This window comes from Bufo bufo, chromosome 2 (genome assembly GCF_905171765.1).
Source record: "Bufo bufo chromosome 2, aBufBuf1.1, whole genome shotgun sequence".
NCBI classification, from domain to species: Eukaryota; Metazoa; Chordata; class Amphibia; order Anura; family Bufonidae; genus Bufo; species Bufo bufo.
In genome coordinates this window covers 33,907,637-33,929,047 of record NC_053390.1, presented here as the reverse complement: position 1 = coordinate 33,929,047, position 21,411 = coordinate 33,907,637, and the positions used below count along the sequence as shown (strand labels likewise).

General features: G+C 43.8%; 1 protein-coding gene across 1 annotated transcript; it reads left to right on the top strand.

The window, feature by feature from the left end:
• Positions 1-1,223: 1,223 nt before the first annotated feature.
• Positions 1,224-15,085, top strand: LOC120992121 (oocyte zinc finger protein XlCOF7.1-like). The gene is made up of 8 exons (XM_040420896.1): positions 1,224-1,486; positions 2,397-2,545; positions 2,714-2,859; positions 3,628-3,807; positions 3,891-4,014; positions 4,097-4,161; positions 4,609-4,855; positions 13,630-15,085. The coding sequence occupies exons 3-8, from the start codon at positions 2,782-2,784 to the stop codon at positions 14,313-14,315; spliced, it is 1,380 nt and encodes a 459-aa protein (XP_040276830.1). The 5' UTR covers positions 1,224-1,486; positions 2,397-2,545; positions 2,714-2,781; the 3' UTR covers positions 14,316-15,085.
• Positions 15,086-21,411: the final 6,326 nt, after the last annotated feature.

Sequence of the window (21,411 nt, the reverse complement as noted above, 5' to 3'; positions counted from 1 at the left end):
GCTGCCTACAAAAAAGTGAATCCGGCTTCCTAGCCAATCACGAAGCGGATTGAAATCATGACTTGCCGCCCCTCTTCTTGATTGGTCAGGAAGCTAGGTTGCCTCTGAAGCCGGTGTTCTTTCACTTGGACGCCGCCTTCACGGGAAAGCAGGAAGCCAGGCGATGCGTCATGATCCGACGCCCGCCTTCCTGATAGTTAGGGTCCATTCACACGTCTGTGATTTGGGTCCGCATTCGTTCCGCAATTTGCGGACCCATTCACTTTCATTTGCATTTTCGGGATCCGCATCCGTATTTTCGGGATCCGCATCCGTTTTTTTCGGGATTCACAATTCTGTTCCTGAAAAAAATAGAACATGTCCTATTCTTGTCCGCAATTGCGGACCAGAAAAGGCATTTTCTATTATAGTGTCTGTGATGTGTGGTCCGCAAATTACGGATCTGCAAAACACTTACGGACGTGTGAATGGTACAAAAGCACCAGTATCAGCGAGTACCCGGAAAAAAAAATACTGGTGCTCGTATTCTATACCAAAAAAATGGTATCGGCTACGATGCACCAATATATCGTCCGCCGAAACATATCGGCCGCGAGGTGCTAAAGTGTTCGGGTTTGGCTTGAAGAAAAGGTGCCGCGAGTGTGGAGCAGTAGAGATGTGTATGTCTCAGGCGGCGCACACGTCTCTATCACCTCAGGATGACGCGCTTCTTATTGTCGAGAAGAATCTGAATCTCCTCAAAGAGCACAGCTGAAGGCTTGACTCCGCCCACACAAGATCACATGGTCATGACATCACACAAGGTCCTTTTGACTCACTAGGCTTCAGAATCTACAGATAAATATCTGGTCATGTGGTTCCTGACCCCTCCCACACATGTGACTGATCACATGACTGTGACATCTTCACAGGTCCTGTAAGCACAGAACAACCACAGGGCTGCTCTGCAGAAGGAGGTGTCTGCTCACAGTCATGTAAGGATTGGGGTACAAGGTGATGGAGGGGATCGCCCGGAGGTCAGTATTGTGCTTTTCCAGTCCACATATAATTTGTTCACTTTTCACCATACATTACATTGAACAATGAATGCTGCCACGAATAGGAACAACTCGTTTAGTGAAAAACAATCCTCTGTATGGCTGCGCTGATGGAAAATAAAAACATTATGGCTCTTGGAAGGCAGGAGGAAAAAAAATAAGAATTGGCTGTGATAGGAAGGAGTTAAATATCATGATACATGGTCCAGTACTACGACGATGACACCAGGTAGACATGTCCATTTTTATTACACGCTTTTGCAAAATGATGGGAATTTATTGAATCGTTTTTTTAAAGGATTTTCTGAGATATTTTTACTGATCACCTATCCTCAGAGTAGGTTGTCAGTATCTGATCGGTGGGGTTCGACACACGAGACTCCCGCACATGCACAGCTGCTTATATCGCTTCTTATTCTCTGTTCTGGAGATGGGAGCGTGTCCCCGAGGTGGGTTCTTCTCCAGTGTGACACTGATGGCGTATCCTGGCGAGATGGCTCAACCCTTTGAACTGAGAATCCCTACTGATAAAGGATTCCTTCTACTCCTTGTTTCCACCTCATTTCCGGTTCCATTATGACGTGTGACACTTCATGTGTCTACGTCAGAGGGAGGCAGAGGATTCCATCCCTGGGACGTATGCCAGTTTGGTGGCAGATCCATACTGTGCACTGTTTGCATCCTGTGCGGCATCATGTCAGACCCTGGTGACCCCGTTAAGGCCTCCACACAAGTCTTCACATCCAATCAGAGCCCAGTATGCTCTTACTCTATTCCCCCCCTTCCTTGTGGGTGCTCTCCTTCCGTGATGTGGTCCTCCAATATTGCAGTAGATTTGAAAAAGAATTTTACAAAGTACAGAGATTCTCAGATCTCTGTACTTTGCTCCATTCAGCTTTCCCTCAACCCTGACCATTCTCCCCGTCTCAGCCACAGTTAAACACCGCCACAGCATAATACTGCCATGGATGGTACTGGGCAAGGGGGGGATAGACAAGGAGCATACTGGGCTCTGATTGGATGTGCAGACTTAAGTAGCGGCCTTAAAGGGGTCACCAGGGTCCGACATGATGCAGCACAGGATGCAAACAGTACACAGTATGGATCTGCCACCAAACTGGCATACGTCTGACGTATCAATGCAGAAGAAGAAAGAAACTGAACCTTTAGGATGGCGCTGTCAGCAGGAGTCTGACGTAGACACATGAAGCGTCACACGTCATAACCGGAACCGGAAATGAGATGGAAACCAGGAGTAAAAAGAATCCTTTGTCGATAGGGATTCTCAGTTTGCAGAAGCTGTGGACATGGCCTGATCCCATCACAACTGAACTTTCCAATATCTGCACCACATCACAGGGCTGCCTTCTCGGAGGACATCCAAAACGATGAGGGGAGACACTGCTGCTGCCTGAAACCCTCAGTATCCTAAGTGGCAGGAAATAATGGGATCAGGTGTAGGGGAAGGGCTTTTGATTGCTGACATCCATGTTTGCTGTCCCTGGGAGGTGAGGAAGCCCTCCTGTCCTTGCTGATGTGGAGGTGCGAGGAGGAGAGAAGCTACAACATCTACACTGTAATATCTCCTCAAATGTTTCCCTTTATTAACTAATTCATGTATTTTTACATGGGATTATGTCTGTTTTTTTACATTGTTTCTTCCTCTTTCCATTTAGGTTCCTACAATATAGAATCATCTCAGTTAATATCTTCCACTAAACAGAATTTTCCTGATTGACCCATCATGGATAGGGACAGAGACAAGATGGCAGAGAGGATATTAAATCTCACCCTAGAGATTCTCTTCCAACTTACTGGAGAGGTGAGAGATTCTGATGATGTCACATTGCATCATTCTTATCTATGGTAATAACAGATGATATGACTGGAGAGGTGAGAGATTCTGATGATGTCACATTATATCATTCTTATCTATGGTAATAACAGATGATATGACTGGAGAGGTGAGAGGTTCTGATGATGTCACATTACATCATTCTTATCTATGGTAATAACAGATGATATGACTGGAGAGGTGAGAGATTCTGATGATGTCACATTACATCATTCTTATCTATGGTAATAACAGATGATATGACTGGATAGGTGAGAGATTCTGATGATGTCACATTACATCATTCTTATCTATGGTAATAACAGATGATATGACTGGAGAGGTGAGAGATTCTGATGATGTCACATTACATCATTCTTATCTATGGTAATAACAGATGATATGACTGGAGAGGTGAGAGATTCTGATGATGTCACATTACATCATTCTTATCTATGGTAATAACAGATGATATGACCGGAGAGGTGAGAGATTCTGTTGATGTCACATTACATCAGTCTTATCTATGGCAATAACAGATGATATGACTGGAGAGGTGAGAGATTCTGATGATGTCAATTTACATCATTCGTATCTATGGTAATAACAGATGATATGACTGGAGAGGTGAGAGATTCTGATGATGTCACATTACATCAGTCTTATCTATGGCAATAACAGATGATATGACTGGAGAGGTGATGGACGCTGGAAATGTCAGTATTGATATTTATTAATCTATTTCCCCATATCCAGGATTACACAGTGGTGAAGAAGATCTCTAGTGAGCGCTGTCAGGCCCCTGTGTCTGAAGGATGGGGAAGAACCTTGAGCCCAATCACGGGGCCTCCACCTCACTCCCTGATAAATAAGGAAATCAATGAACAGAAGATCCTAGAACTCACCCACAAGATGATGGAGCTGCTGACTGGAGAGGTGACACTGCTGGGAATGCTGGGACATTATACAGTAACAGCACTGGAGGGGTCTGGGTGATGACTGTATCATTGTGTTGTCAGGTTCCTATAAGGTGTCAGGATGTCACTGTCTATTTCTCCATGGAGGAGTGGGAGTATGTAGAAGGACACAAGGATCTGTACGAGGATGTCATGATGGAGGACCACCAGACCCTCACATCACCAGGTAATAGACAGGACTGAATACACCCGTCCTTAATTATCTGTATGTAAAGAATGAATTCAGTCACTGTATGTGTCTCCTACAGGAAGATCCAGTAAGAGAAGAACACCAGAGAGATGTCCCAGTCCTCTTCTTCCACAGGATCATCAGGTAGATATTCTTCTATGGTCTGTAGAAGGCTGTGAAGTCCTTGTGTTCAGTCTTGTTTCATCCCATATTATTGTATGTTTTATATATGTTTAATGAAAAGTGGTGAGATGATGGGAATAAAGCTGCCTGGAACCGCTTTCGATGTTCTGGTTATGGATACTGGCAACGGGAATAAGAAACCAACTGGATGGATTAATTTCTATCTTTTCCTCCTTTTTCCTAAGACAAACATCACTGAAGGCCAACTTCCTCCACTGAATCAACCTGACGCATGTTCATTGAGCCATCATCTAATATCTATGTTCTGCTTTCGGAGATTTACAGCCATAAGATAAATAGTGCTGTTATTTTTGGTTCTCATGATAATTAATGATCCTCTATATTCTTGTTGGAAATTTTAAGTTATTTGTATGATTGACTCTGATAATTATAATGTTTGTTTTGCAGCTTTTGAATCTGGATAAAGATCTGAGCAATAATAATTCTACAGAGACATATGTGAGGGGTGATGACCCGTGTAAGGAAGAAATTACTACAGAGACATATGTGAGGGGCGATGACCAGTGTAAGGAAGAAATTACTACAGAGACATATGTGAGGGGCGATGACCAGTGTAAGGAAGAAATTACTACAGAGACATATGTGAGGGGCGATGACCAGTGTAAGGAAGAAATTACTACAGATAACCACCCAGGTGAGTAGAAACCACTAAAATAGATGATAAATATGTATAAAACTATCAGACTGTTACAGGTGAAAACACATGCAGTTAAAGTAAAATACACCTCTGTGAATAAGGCAGATTTATTTATCTGCTGTCAGTACTGATGAGGGAAAAGCATTTGCCTAATTTTGGAACTAAGGAACTATTTGGTCTTATTAGACTTGGGAGGTGAGTATAGGCCCCACCGACCTTTCTAAAAATGTGCTTAACAGTTATTTCTATGGTTTATTACTGTGCCTTTAAATTGTCGCCTATTATCTGCCTCAGTGCTATATAATAAGTTTGTTTTATTGTAATGTGCATCCATTCAGTAGAGCCTGAGATCTTTATGACTTATGTCCACTGCTATCCTGCCACCTAGTGTCCAGGCTGCGTGTTGTTATGGCATTGTGTATATACAGCAGGATGTTTGGTCACGTGACCCTTCGGTGAAGAGAACATGACCCTATGAAGATGTTGGCTTCAATGCAGAAGTGGAAAACTGCAAGAGAAAAGTCTGGTGGCCTAACACCATGATTAGTGTTGAGTGAAGTGAGCTTCGGATCATAGATCCGAAGTCGATTAGTTTGAATGCTGTAGAGACCCGTCTCTATATTCAATACTTCAGACTTTCATTATTCAACTTGAAAGCCATTTTAAAACTGGGATCCAAAGTCGGCTTCGATACCGGCTGGTACCTGGTTAACGAATCCGACTTTGGATCCCAGTTTTAAAATGGTTTTCAAGTTGAATAATCAAAGTCTGAAGTTATTCAACGAAGTCTCGCCTCTGCGAAGCCCATACATTTGAATGCTGTATGGAGATGGGTCTATGATCCAAAGCTCACTTCAATGAACAGTAATAATGATCTACTGGTCCTTGTTGTGAGGTCTATTATTAGATTGTGATCTGTTTTGCCATCACTGTCTTAAAAGGAATGTGTTATCAGAAAACAACCTACTTAGAGATGAGTGAATCGATTCTGTACTGATTGGATTTGTTATGAATGCCAAAAAATTTATCTGCCAAACAAGTCTGAAGATCTTTGACTTGTTTCGGACAAATCATGTAAAAAAACGGCGATCGGCACAGTTTTTCTAGGAATATTAGCGGGGAAAACCTTGGTGGGATGAAGAAGATGGAGGATGATATGACCCTGGTAGGAAGGTGGTGGTGGGGGGATTGTTCTATTTGGCTCAAAGGCTGACAGACAGACTGGATCAGCCAATCAGGGAGCAGGCAGCTACTTATGCTGAGACAGAAGAATCGCCATTCTGTCTTCAGTTTGTGACCTGGAAGGGTGTTATGTGGCAGTGTGTGACAAAAAGCTATTACAGACACAAGCTACTAATGTAGTGCGATAGGGACGTTATATGGAAAGACTAAGGGGATATAATTAGTGCTGGTCACTCAGTTGTGTGTTTAATACAGCTGCTGGCTGGCATTTAGTTCCACATTACAAAACCCCTTTTGAGAAAAATATATATTTTTTTTCTATATATCAACAGGCAGCTTTTAAAAAATCCTCAAATTTCTACAGTTCATAGGCTTATTTCCAGCACCTCAATAGTATTCTGCCGAGGAAGTGCTAATTTATTAATTTTCTTCTAAAAACCATTTCAGTGCGTTATACCCATGTTATTAAATGCATTACATTATAGCAAAAACACAATTTTTATACCCGTGGTATTGAACATGAAGTTCAAAGACTTTCTACTGCAAAAATTGCATTGTTAAATCTTTGTTAGTGAATGCATTACTGCAATAGACCTGGTGGGTCAAACACATTTACTGCAAAATTTGCAAAGAAAAAGAAGAAAACACTTGCAATTTTGCTAGTACAGTATAATAATCTGTGTACCATACCCATGAATTTTTTTTTTATCGGAAACTGACTTTTCATTTATAGGCCTCATAATAAATGTCTAGAAAACAGAACTATGGAAAACGAAAGACACAGGCCTTGTCATCCGAGAGTCACAATGTGGGTAGTAGCAGCACCAGCTATTTGGCCAGTATTAGTAGAAGGCCACAGTTCACCCTTGCTTCTGATAGGTGAACTTTATTATTCAAGGCAAAGAGGATGAAATTGTGCATGTGCATGGCTCACTCCTCCTCTCAGTCACAGCCAGATGATTTGGATGTCAGCTTTGAGTCTGACACCATGCCATGGGGTACACCATATTTTTCCTTCTCCTACTCCTTGCAACTCTCGAGAAGCCATTCAGTTGCATCCTCTCTGTCTGCACTGGCCACACCTAGTGGGGTGCCATCTTTTTTTCCACGAAGACGCAACAAAACCCCATGATAGTCTCCTTGTTGATGACTTGTGTGAGAACAGTCAGCGTTTGGACTGCCATGAGGAGATGGTTCAGGCGGAGCCGGGGCATTCCATGCATAGCTGTAGTGATAGTAGTAGCACTTGTAGCCACGGAGGTGGCAGTAAGGGCAATGGTACCGACAGTGGCTCTTGGGAGAAGGGAATCGGAAGGGGAGCCAAAAAGCCCACAATAACATATCACAGTCTGATAAAAGGGACGTGGAGGTTAAAGATGATGATTGTGTGTTGGACATGACATCGAGGTTGGATCAGGGTCCTGAGGAGGAGCTAAGATCAAAGGAGGAGGGTGGTGGCAGCAGCAATTAAGAGTAGAGGCAACGTACAGCCAGAACCTCCCAAAAAACTGAGAGGCGAAGATTTGCTTCTATTTTGGTCACTCGGAAATTGGTGATGCCACTGATTCTGTGGGTGCAAGATCAAAACTTGCCAGACCGAATCAAAGATTGGCTGCTGCTATTTCAGTGTGAGTATGTCTCATTTCAGTTTTTCTTGACAGTGCTGAAAGAAAAACACATCTGTAGGATTAAAATAAGCCATGGGCCTTCAAAGACAAACATAGGCACCATGTCTCTATGGCTGCACATAAAGTGGCCACAAACTAGTGCAACAAGAGTGTCCTCCATCTCCCAATCTCCTTTTCAGTGGCCAGGCTGCATCCATGTGCAGTACAGTGTTCTTGGCATCATCGTCAGTTACTGCTTCTGCTCAGACTACTTCTACTCCGCTATGTTGTCCGCTATCAATAATGGAGTTTACACTCCCAGCAATCCACTGGTGCTTAAATGCTTGGTCAAGTTACTGGCGGTGCAGTCGCTGCCATACCACTTAATGCCGTTAGGGAGCTGATGGCATGTGCTCAGCCTCTCTGGAAGATACCTAGCCAGCATTATTTCTCCAAAAAGTTAATCCCTGCCTTGTACTATCATGTGGCAGAGAACATTGGTTGCTCCTTGTAATGCTTGCTGTGTGGCAAGGTGCACACCACCGTGGACATCTGAGCAGCTGTTACGGGCAGGGACAGTACAAGTCTTTCATGGCTCAATTGGTTAAAGTTTTTTTACCGCAAGGCAGCAGAAGAATAGCTTATGCATTTTGTTGGCTGACCATGTAACTGGAGAAAGTCCAGTGGAGGATGAGGAGTTGCTTGCGTAGGGGTATGCGGCTGACAATGATGACAAAACATTTCACTGGGGGACGGAGCTACAAAGAACTGGGTCCTTTGGCACGCTACCGAGAATGGCAAGCTGTATGCTTTCTTGCTTATGTAATGACAGGCATATCTTATCCATCAAGCAATCTGATGGTTACTGCAGTGATAGCTATGCTTTTAGACCTTTGATATCAAAGCAAAATGAGGTAATGTTTTCCTGTTGCCAAAATGGAGGTCAAATTGCTTTATTACTAGGATACAGTGTGTATGAAGCTTGCTTTCATTGAGCAGATGCCTACTGCCCGCATGTCTGACCAGGAGGTTCCTCTACTCCCCCCCACAGAGGCATCCACCTCCCACCTTCTCCACTGCCACATGCAACAGATGCCGCAGCGGCTAGTTCAGTATTATGAACATGATTGAGCAGTTTTTACACGTGCCAGTCTGGTGCAAATCTGAGATGTACTGCCTGAACACACAGACTTAGTCCAACCTGGACTCTGGCCTTTCTCCAGCGCATACCATGTTCCCTGACCCCATGAAATTCTGGGCAGGCAAATTGGAACAGTGACTGGAACTGGCATAGTATGCTGTCTCTGTACTGTTTTGTCTAGAATCCAGTTTGATATCAGAGAGAAGTTTCAGCGCATCATGACACCCAAAGTTCTCCTATGCCTGTGTACAAAACATCACTTTTGTCAGATTGAATGAGGCATGGATCTGTGAGGATTTTCACAGACCTCCAGCTGAGAACAATGAATAGATGTGGCCTTGCTAATGGTGCCCCATTATGTCACTGCTGCTGTTTGCCTGCCTACCATTTTGTTCCATACGATATGACTTCTGCTGCCACCATCATGCTACTTCCACTGTCTGCCTACCACCATGTTCCATATCATATGGCTTCTGCTGCAGCCATCATGCCACTGTTGCTGTCTGCCTGCCTACCATTATGCTCCATACTGTATGGCTTCTGTAGCTGCTTTCATCATGCCACTGCTGTAGTCTGCCTACCATTATGCTCAGCACTGTATGACTGCTGCTACCAAAGCTGCTGATTCCCCTACTGCCACTTCCATTGCTGTTACTGGTACACAGCTGCACACACTGCCTTGTCTGTTCCATGCTCAGCTGCTACCGCTACTATTGCAGCTATATGCAACTATTATCCTACCCTTTTCACATCCATGCTGTACTGCTGCTGCTCCCTATTAAAAGGGTTATTTTTTCTGACAATTAGCACTTGTGCATGTATAAATACAGACATTCTGCCCCCTTAACAAATCATTTTTGGAAGCTTGTGCAGAACAAGCTTCTGTTTTTCATTTTCGAAACATGCATGTGTACATGCCGGCTTCCATGCTTAAAGGGGTATTCTCATCTTCCCTTTTCATACTTACCTTCCTAGGCGCGACATTCACTTCCTGGATTCTTCTCCCGGCCGGGCCGCGCTTGCACAGAAGACTGAAGATTTTCTCCCGACCGGGCCGCACAATGTCCTGAACGTGCACGCCGCCGCGCATGCGCCATGGTTACTTATTCCTGGCCTGTATAGTACAGAACCGGCGTGTGCGTTCGCGGCTCTGTACTATACTGGCCAGGAAGAAGTCATCATGGCGCATGCCCGGCGGCGTGCGCATTCAGGACACTGCGCGGCCCGGCCGGGAGAAAATCTTCAGTCTTCTGCGCAAGCGCGGCCCGGCGGGATTTGACAGGAGAGGTGGCCGTAACCAGGGGAGACCAAAGACAACATCAGGTAAGAGGGGACTTATTTTCTAAAAAAGGGTGGGAATTAGGTAATAAAATGTATTTAGAAAAATGATCACTGTCAAATCATTAACAGATTTAACAGTGATCATTAAGATGAGAATACCCCTTTAAGCTCCTCATACCGGGCCTGATGAAGGGCTACATATAGCCCGAAACGTTGCCTGAAATTATGTCCGGCTGAATAAAATGATTAATGACTTCACTTTCAACTTTGGAGTGCTGTCTATTTGTATATATAAAGACAAAGTCGTTCTTGAGGTGGAGTTGGGAACCAACCCAGACGTGCACCCTGTGAAAACCAGTGATAGATGAGTGCTGTGATCATTTGAATCTTTACATAAAGGGGTAGGCATTTTTTTTCCCCCATAACGCTGTGTGTTTAAACACCATCTGCCCCTAATAAGGGACAATTTTTGGAAAGTTTGTAATATGAAAATGCAAAACACGTGACCGAACAGGATGTTTTCCAACACTCTGTTTAGCACAATCAACCATGTGTTTACTCATAGCTATTTGTGTCAGTGTCACTCCCCATATAGGCGGGGAGGGCAAAACGAAAAAAAGAGATAAAAAATAAATAGAAAAAAATCATAGAGTATCATATATACCAAAAGAAGCAGATTCGTGTAGAATCGATTTGGACAGCAAATTTTTTTTTTTTTAATTCAACAAATCGGACACAAAACTAATTTCAAAAAGTTCCCTCAACTTTGGAAATATTATTATTATTTTTTTTAATTGTTGGTGTTTTTTTTCCCCATGTCACTATCTATGTTTAAAAAACAAAAATGTATATAAGGGCTCATGCACACGACCGTATGTTTGGTCTGCATTCGATCTGAATAAAATGAGGACAGCACACCATGTGCTGTCTGCATCAGTACGTTCCTCGGCTCTGCAAGAAAGATAGAACATGTCCTATTCTTGTCCGTTTTATGGACAAGGATAGGGCTTTTCTATTGAAGAGAAAAATAAAATGGCAGCATGCACCCGGCCAGTATCCATGTTTTGCAGATCTGCGCACTGCATAACACATACAGTCGTGTGCATGAACCCTTATCCTGCAATTTTCACACTAGCCACTAGGGTCATGATTTTCTGTTATTTTCAGTAGTTGACTAGTAACACCCCTGCATAGGTGTAACGAAATCCAAGGTAAATAGACAGATAGATAGATAGACCTCATATTCTCCTAGACTTGCATTATCAATAGCTGATTATATAGCAGTGGCTAATTGATCTATTAAGCAAATGCAAATAGTGCCTCTCGATGCCAGCCTGTCTGAAGACTAGGTGAGAAACTCCACATTATCAGAGGAAGCCCCCATTTAGCACAGGCCTGCTAATTGAAAACCATTTAGACATCCTGGGAGGGGGATACTTAAAATGCACAGCCACCCTAGACATGTTGGTTGCTAGACCTGTGGGTGGTCTAAGCCATTCAGTAGATGAATGAAATAATATCAGAAGCCATAACTCCGACCTCATGGCACCCGCAGCCTCAGAACCCTAATAATTGTGTTCAGCCTGACATGGGCTTCGGGCAGAGTCTATGCGCACCATACTGGACAGGAGGCATTTCTCGGTATTCAGGATCTGGCCTTCTGGAAATCATAACTCAATCATATTTGGTGTCTGTATAACCGGGACAAAGCGACTCAGATTATGGGGTCATACCTGTACCCGCAGTCCCTGTCATACAGCGAGGAATCGCCGTGATTCATATTGCCACCTCAGTCAGTCTTCTGGGAAGGTGGGGCAGAAACCTGAATAATTTTAGACGTCCTAGAAGGCCGGACCGAAAGGAGGGAGGTTCCCTCACAGCCCACCCCTCAGCTGAGGGGGGATAAAAATGGGTGTTTGGGAACAGGTAATTGTCAGCCATTTTGGGGATCCACATCGTTTGGAGTGACTGCCCATATCTTCAGCTGTCCCCACAGCCGGAATATAACTGCTGCATCTCAGTAAGCCAATATTCTATATTTTATCCCATTTATTTTATCTGTTCACTGCATTGTTATTGTATGTATTTTTTGTTTTTATCTAGTATGTGACACTTTCTTTTTGTATTGCACTGCACTATTGTGTATTAAATTTAAACATTAATAAGTCCCTTCCTTGTGGTCTTATTGAACTTGCTCTTTCGGAGGGAATAACGTTACCAGTAGTGTTTCAGAGGATTTTAGGTCCCATATAGATAACCTGTGTTACTGTGTTAAATTTGGGTTGAGAGAATATCTGAGTATAGGCCCCTATTGCCTTATAGTATAGGTTGTGGCAGCTATTGTGATAGAAAATATTGGGGTGTTAGAATCTAGGGGAGTAAGTTAGCATAATTCCGTCATCTAGAATAGGTGGGTGGGAATTTCTGTGGTAACTTGATGAGCTCACTAGTAAAATTCACCCCAGTGACGTGACCTATTGAGTAGGGATCGTGACAATAGGCAACTCAGGATCCACCACTCACAATAGGTTTATCAGCTCCCTTATGACCTCTGCACAGGTCACAGAGCATGCCTAGAAAACTCTCAAGTCAATGAATCCTGTCCATTGTGTCTATGGTCCATGTAGCTGCTCTCAAAAGACAGGAAGTCTTAACATATTTTACTCTTAGCGGTCAGCGTGAAAATTGTAGGATTACGGTATGTATAATTTTATGGAAAAATGATAAAAAAAACAAAATCTGACCAAAAATTCTACAAAAAATATGTTAAACCTAAGAATGTAATTTAAATAATAGGTCTTTTCCGATGACGCATTCCCTCTAAGCTGACCATATACTTCTGAAAGTTCATTTGGCTGACAGCTTCTAGTATCCTTTCCATACATATGTCCCATTGGCTCGGCCAAACTGTATATTTTCTGAATGGGGAGACATCTCTAAAGGCAACTTATCTCCCCAAGAACAAATATTTGAAAGTGACAAAATCTAACTGCCGGTTCCTTCTACACATTAAAGCAGGGGTGTACAACTTTTTCTGGTTGGGTGCAACACTGTCCAGGGGCCAAAAATAAAAGTTAAAAAGGTATTACCAACTGAAATACTGTATTTATGGCGTATTCTACATACAGTATATACTATGAATGTCTGGTTACACCTCCAGGATTCCCATCTAATGGGAGAATACATGAAAATGCACGTGAAGAGCCACAAGACATAGACATACATGTCTGTTACCAGATGGTTGGGGATCACACAGAATGATATTAAGGGCCACATGTGGCCCTAGGATGACAGGTTGTGTACCCCTTCATTAAAGGGTAGGCAGGTTCAGCCAGCATTTTGCTACACACAGAACCTTGCAATTTGTATGAAATTCTTAATATAAAAATTTTCTAAAACATCCAGGGTTCTCTCTTTCCTTGTACCAGTATGTAACTTATCTTGTTCATGCTTATTGTACTCGTTGTTGTTTCATCCCTTTTTATATGTTTAGCACCATGAAACAATTTACAGTATTTAATTTTCAAGGTTATAGTATTTAAAGTTTTGTTTCTTTTCAGCAGGGGACTGTACCAGGAGCTCAGAGGAACATCTGCTATCTTCATCTTTTAAAGCAATTGGTCATGCTCTCGTACAAGACACAAATGAAGAGCATGCCATTATCTCGGATATACCCTCAGCTCTGCATAGTCAAGTTTGCTTGTTTGATCCATTTAAACATCTTCTATCTCCTGATTCATCACAGACTGTAAAGCAGAATAAAAGTCACAGAAGGGATGTTAAACATCAAAGAACATACACAGGGAAGAAGACAATTTCATGTTCAGAATGTGGGAAATGTTTTGCTTGGAAATCACAACTTGTTGACCATCAACGAATTCACACAGGGGAGACACCATTTTCATGCCAAGAATGTGGGAAAAGTTTTACTTGGAAATCACAACTTGTTAAACATCAGAGAATTCACACGGGGGAGACGCCATTTTCATGTCCAGAATGTGGGAAATGTTTTACACACAAAACAGCACTTGTTGCACATAAGAGAATTCACACAGGAGAGAAGCCATTTTCATGTCCGGAATGTGGGAAATGTTTTGCACAGAAAACGACACTTGTTGCACATCGAAGAATTCACACGGGAGATAAGCCATTTTCATGTCCAGAATGTGGGAAATGTTTTACTTGGAAACCACAACTTGTTAAACATCAACAAACTCACACAGGGGAAAAGCCATTTTCATGTTAAGAATTTTGGAAATGTTTCTTTAGAAAAGCAATAATTTTTTATTTTTTTTATTTCTCATAAATGTAACACATTTTCATCTAAGCGTGTCATGCACACCATACATGCAAGGGTGAAAATAAACTCCATACATTAACATACCAGACAGGCAGCTACATCTGAGATCATAGAAGTCCATGAATTGAGATACCGTATTGATTATATGGTATGGTTAGCTTTTTACCCCTTTAGCGCCTCCCGCTCCCTCTGTCACCTGTGATTTGTTTCAAGGGTCCCAATATTCCTTTCAAGACCTCTGTGTGGTACCAGATTGAGTTTGTACATGGATACATTAATGTATTTATTTCCTCCTGAGACAATGCTGTTCTAATAAACTTCCTCCAGCATTGGAAGAAGCTTTTAGTCTTAGTTTTTTGCCCTTAGCCTCTAGTTTCTCTACATACATGAAGTTTTTCAGCTGCGCTTGTACCTCTATTGTAGATAGCATGCTAGAGGAAAGGCTCGTTTTGCTACAAGTAGTGATGTGTATTAGGGCTGGTAAGTTTGCCCTGTCTCTGCCACCATGTCACAGTCCCTCAGGTGACTGATGTCAGGAGATCAAGGAGACTGGCTAAGCGTGGAGGAATCTAACAGCCTCCTTGATTTCTCTTGATTCAGTGTGGCTAGGGTTAATGGCCACTTCCCTTGTCTCAGCTGTTGCTCAGTGGTCATTACTTCTACCCTTTATAGTCTGACCCCACCCTTCTGACTATGAGGTAGATTGCTTTATTTGGTTTTGGAAAGAGCTGGAGTGTGGTTCTCCCTGAGTTCCTGCTCATCCTTCTACAACAGAAGCTAAGTCTCTCGCTTATTTGTATTTTGTCTTTTCCCCTTGGTTGTGGTTACTAGGCCTCGGAGACTCTTGTTCCTTCATCTTGGAAAGAATGGGTTGTCGCAGCCCTGCCAATATCTTTAGGGCTCCTCAGGGTCTCCAGGGCTTCCAGGTTCCTATGTATGGGCATTTCTACCTTCTAGGGGTCTCCATAGGGTTAGGAGTCAGGGCCAGGAGTAGGGTTGTTTAGGTGGTGACCATTTCCCTCCCCTAGCGTTAAGGCCTAGTGGCTTTTCCCTGGTTGTCGGTGTGGTGTTTACTCCTTTACCTCATCTGTGACACAGCGTCTTCTAAGGGAGCCGTGGAATGGAACAATAGTGGCATTGGAGCCAGCTGGAGAGGGGCATTCCACCACGTTCTCACAGGGGACAGAATGTCCTCCCAGAAGAAATGTACTTTCCCCACGCCTCCACAACAGCACCACCCGGAGGGTATCCCGCCTCCCCAGGGACAGAAAACAATTAGTAGACCAGCGCTTCAAAGCCTCTTCCCTCTTACCTGCTCCAGTTGTTTCCTGTCCCTTGGGATGCAGGTGGATCAGTGCTGAGGATTGCAGGGCTTCTGCAGGAGGAGGATCGGGGTGCTGTGTCAGGCTCTCCCCACCTCTCTGTGTAAGCCCGGTGGATGCCAGCAATCCTGGGCTCTTAAGCTTCTAAACAAGTGAGGTAGAAGCATGGGGCAGTGGATACAGGGGTGTTCATTAGGCCGAGGAATGTTCTGTGAATGCGCCTATAGGCGTCAGCTGGCAGTGGTCACGTCAGACGCTGGATGTGCGTCTGATGTCCTACTCAGAGGAAGTGGCACATTTTAAAAGACAGCAGGGAGATTTTGCGTGGCAGCTGTAGTGTGCCGGCAGTTGACATGTCCCTGCAGCCGGAAAGGGAGTCTTCCTGCAAGTTCACTGATCCCTCAAAGTCTTCCAGCCCAGTAAGCCTCCTCCCTGAGGTGTTTTATCATATTTTATCACCCCTTTTCTGGCACAGGGTGTTCCAGGTGGGGGGTCCTTTCCCTTGGTGGCGGCCCTCTGGATAGGATTTTTTCCTCTGATTGACATATGGCTCCTCTTCTCAATCTTTTCTAGGGTATGGAGAGTTTAAAGCCAAGTGGAGAGTCGTCACAAAAGAGGAGATGCTCCCTATGCAAAAGGACCCTTTCTGCTTCTTGTAAAAAGGCATTATGTGCAAAATGTACTGACAAAGTAGTGTCTGAAGAGTCTCCCTCCCTGGTGGTAAATATTAGGTAATTAATAAAATTAGAGGTTAGGGCTGCTTTTGACGCAAAAGTGGCTATAGTTTCCCCAAAGCCATCCACATCTAATGCTTTATCTTCTCCACTGGAGGAAAAGGATTCAGATTGGGAAGAATGAGAACTATCCTCAGAATCTGACTCGGGTATGTCAGAGGATACATAAGGTCAGCCGTTATGTTCCATTGAGGAGACAGAATCTCTCTTAAAAAATGTTAGGGCTACTATAAAGAGTTTAAAAAAAACCTGTCTGTGCAAGATCAAATGTTTCTGGGTCTGGCGGACAGAACAAAGAGTCTTCCTTGTTCACAATAATATTACAAAGCTTATCCTGAATGAATGTAAAGACCCAGAAAAAAGGCAAGCTACATCCAGCGTATTTAAAAGGAAATACCCTTTTACGGAAGAAGACTCCTGTTCCTGGTATAAAACACCTAGAGTCGATGCCCCAGTGGCGAGGATTGTAAAAAAAAAAACATCCGTAGCATTTGAAGATTTAGGTCTTCTGAAAGAACCTGGGAGTCTCCTACTGCTATTCTACGTCTGGGTATTGTAGCTACATATACGGCAAGAACCCTTTCACTATGGCTTTCTCAGCTGGAAGAACACATTGAGTCGGGCACACCCAGAGAACATATTCTAGCCTCTATTCTGGTTCTCAAACAGGAGTAAAATTTTCTAGCGGATGCCTCTGCGGATGTAGTAAAGCTAGCGTCCAGATCAGCGCCGTTATCTAATGCCTCCAGAAGGGCTGTTTGGATCAGAACATGGTCAGGAGATTCGGCTTCAAAGAATAGACTTTGTTCTATTCCTTGTGAAGATGATAGATTATTTGGAACAGCGTTGGATGATATATTAGAGAAGGCGTCATATAGAAAAAAAGGCTTTCCTACAAAGTTTTTCCACCAGAGACGGACATTTCGGTCCTAGAGTTCTAGATTTGACCAGAAGAAGAAAGACTCGGGTTCTTCCTGGCAGCCCTCTAAAGGAAGAGGAGAAGTCTTCCTCTTCAACCAAGACAAGTCTACTTGTCCTTCCTCCCAATGACGCCAGAAGTCCAGTGGGAGGGAAGACTAAAACATTTTTTCAGAGTCTGGGAGAAGATTCATGCCTCTCCTTGGGTATTGTCAGTAATACACTCAGGTCTCCAGCTAGAGTTTATAAAAATTCTCCCCAACAGATATCTGGAAAACAGAAGACTAAAAGGAGAAAACCAGAAGGAAATGGAACTTCAGATCTCTCTACTCCTCCAAAAAGGAGCTATAGTTCCAGGTCCGATACACAAAAGAATGAACTGTTTTTATTCCTCAATATTTTTGGTGAAAAAGCTGAATGGAACATTCAGGGCAATTATCAATCTCAAGACACTGAACAAATATATAGTATACAAAAGATTCAAGATGGAAATAGTAAAGTCCATGATCAATCTTTTAACAAAGCACTGCTTTATGGCGACAATAGATCTAACCGATGCATACTATCATGTTCCAATACACGAACGGTACCAGAAATATCTAAGGATGGCAGTTTGGTTGCAGAACACTCTTCAACATTTTCAGTTTCAAGTTCTACCCTTTGGCCTGAGCTCAGCACCGAGAGTCTTCACAAAGGTGATGGCGGAAATCTCAAGTCATCTTCACCAATCAAAAATACTGTTTATTCATTACCTGGACGACATCTTAAAAGCAGCCCCAACAGAGGAAAGCCTCAATCTGCAACTACAGGAGGTAGTGGACACTTTATCAGATTTGGGATGGATAATCAACGTGCAGAAATCGAACCTTCTTCCAGCCAAAGAAAGAGTGTTTTTGGGAGTTCTCCTGAACTCATGTCTCATGTCATCCTTCCTTTTAGTAGAAAAACGGATCTCCCTGATGAAAAATATAAAGAGGTTCTGTCAGGTGGACAGAGCATCTTTCAGAGATATCATGATGAACCTGGGTCTTATGACTGCCTCGATTCCAGCAGTCAAATGGGCCCAAGCTCATACAAGAGCATTGCAGGCGTTCCTATTGGGATCTTGGAACAGGAGACAAACATCATTAAACAAAAAGGTGAAAGTCCCGTCCAGAGTATAGCAGTCTTTGAAATGGTGGTGCAATTGGAAGTCCACGGCCCTGAGGCCTGTTATATGCCTTCCCTCCTATCTCTCCAATTCCCAGAGTACTTATAAAGACCATGGAAGAGAAGGCCAATGTAATTTTGATAGCACCCTTTTGGCCAAAAAGGGCATGGTTTCCCATCTTCAGGAGCCTGGTGGGAGAGAATTTGTGGACTCCTCTTCCAGACTTAGTGTCCCAGGGTTCAGTCTTGCACCCAAATGTGCCTTAACTTCGTCTAACAGCTTGGCTGTTGAACGGACCATCCTGAAGGAGAAAGGTCTTTCGGATTGCGTAATCACTACCCTGATGCACAGTAGGAAGCTGGTGACTTCAAATATCTACAGTGCCTTGCAAAAGTATTTACCCCCCCTTTACTTTTTTTGTATTTTAGTGCCTTAAAACCTGGAATTAGCATGGATTGTTTGAGGATTTGTATCATTTAATTTACAGAACATGCCCACAACTTTGAAGATGTTTTTCTTTTTTTTTTATTGTGAAGCAAACAACAAATAGGACAAAATAACAGAAAAAGTTAATGTGCATAACTATTCACCCCCCTAAAGTCAATACGTTGTAGAGCCACCTTTTGTGGCAATCACAGCTCCAAGTCGCTTTGGATACATCTCTATGAGCTTGCCACATCTTACCACCTTGCAAGTCTGACCACAGATTTTTTTATTGGATTGAGATCTGGGCTTTGACTAGGCCATTCCAACACCCTTAAACCACTCAAGTGTTGCTTTAGCAGTGTGTTTGGGGTCATTTTCCTGCTGGAAGGTGAACCTCCATCCTAGCCTCAGATCACGCACAGAGTGGTACAGGTTTTGCTCAAGAATATCCCTGTATTTAGCACCATACATCTTTCCCTCAACTCTGACCAGTTTCCCAGTCCCCCCAGCATGATGCTGCCACCACCATGTTTCACTGTGGGGATGGTGTTCTTTGGGTGATGTGATGTGTTGGGTTTGCGCCAGACATAGCGTTTCTTTGATGGCTGAAAAGTTCCATTTTAGTCTCATCAGACCAGAGCACCTTCCTCCATACATTTTGGGAGTCTTCCACATGCCTTTTCGCAAACTCACAACGTGCCTTTTTGTTTTTAGCTGAAAGTAATGGCTTTTTTTCTGGCCACTCTGCCATAAAGCCCAACTATATAGAGCGTACGGCTTATTGTCGTCCTATGTACAGATACTCCAGTCTCTGCTGTGGAACTCTGCAGCTCCTCTAGGGTTATCTTAGGTCTTTGTGCTGCCTCTCTGATTAATGCCCTTCTTGCCCAGTCCATGAATTTTGATGGGCGGCCGTCTTTTGGCAGGTTTGCTGTTGTGCCATGTTCTTTCCATTTGGTTATGATAGATTTTATGGTGCTCCTGGGCATCATCAAAGATTTGGATATTTTTTTTTATAACCTAACCCTGACTTGTACTTCTCAACAACATTGTCCCTTACTTGTTTGGAGAAGTTCCTTGGTCTTCATGGCAGTGTTTGGTTAGTGATGCCTCTTGCTTATGTGTTGCAGCCTTTGGGGCCTTTCAAAAAAGGTGTGTATATGTAATGACAGATGATGTGACCCTTAGATTGCACACAGGTGGACATCATTTCACTAATTATGTGACTTCTGAAGGTACTGTATTTTCCTGCGTATAAGACTACTTTTTAACACATGAAAATCTTCTCATAAGTCAGGGGTCGTCTTATACGCCGGGTGTCGTCTTATATGCCGGTATACGGTGTGCTGAAACTTACTTCCTTGCCGGACTGGAGGCTAGCTGAGCCACCGTGTTCTGCATCCCGGCCAGCCACTCCTGAAGCAGCCGCCTCTCCCTGCACTCAGTGGTTTTCTCATGTCGGCAGTATCACATTGCGTACTACCACTCAGATCGTCTTAAAGACAGGGAGAGCTGACCCACCCAATCCAAGCAGGCTTTGTATGCAGTGTGCACAGAAAATACCGGTACATCGCTTGCCGTGATTGGCTGGTGTCATGGTCTTACCTTCTTGCTGTTCTCCTTCGTTTGACATGTGCTGGCGGCCATCTTGGTTTCTGGGTTTCTTGTAGCCTTCCACCCTGCTGCTCCTCCTTCCCACTGGGAGGAGCTGGATGCCTAGCTCATATATATAGGAGGTCTGTGGCTTCAGTTCCTTGCTTGGTCCTCTTGTGTACACATACTTCTAAGACTGCTGCTGCTTCTGGTTCCTGATCCTGGCTTCGTCTGACTACCCTGCTGGTTCCTGATCCTGGCTTCGTCTGACTACCCTGCTGGTTCCTGATCCTGGCTTCGTCTGACTACCCTGCTGGTTCCTGATCCTGGCTTCGTCTGACTACCCTTCTGGTTCCTGACCTCTGGCTTCGCAAAGACTCTGCTCGGTTTCACCATCCGTTTGGACTTTTGCTTTACAGCTTTATTTTCAATAAAGCCTTCTTATTTTCTCTTATCTCTTGTTGTACGTCTGGTTCATGGTTCCGTGACATTAGGACCAAGCCATGAATTTTGACGGTACAGGGCCATCCTCGCTACCCACGCTGGTTGCCAGACTTGATCAGCAGGATCACCTGTTGGGTCGGTTCGCTGTGGCGTTGCAAACCCTGCTTGAACGCACGGCTCATTTCGCTCCCGTTGCCGATGGGTCGGTTGTCGCTCCTGGGCTCGCTCCTACTGCCGCTCCGGTTGTTGCGCCAGAGTCTACCCCGACACCTGTTGTTGCGCCTGCGGTGTTTCGGGGTATGACCGGTTCTGCCCCTCTTCCACAGCGCTTTGGGGGAGAGCCAACTCAGTGCCGAGGTTTCCTTAACCAGGTGGGCATTTATTTCGAGTTGCTGCCACATGCCTTTCCTACTGAGAGATCAAAGGTGGGCTTCTTGATCTCGCTGCTCTCGGAC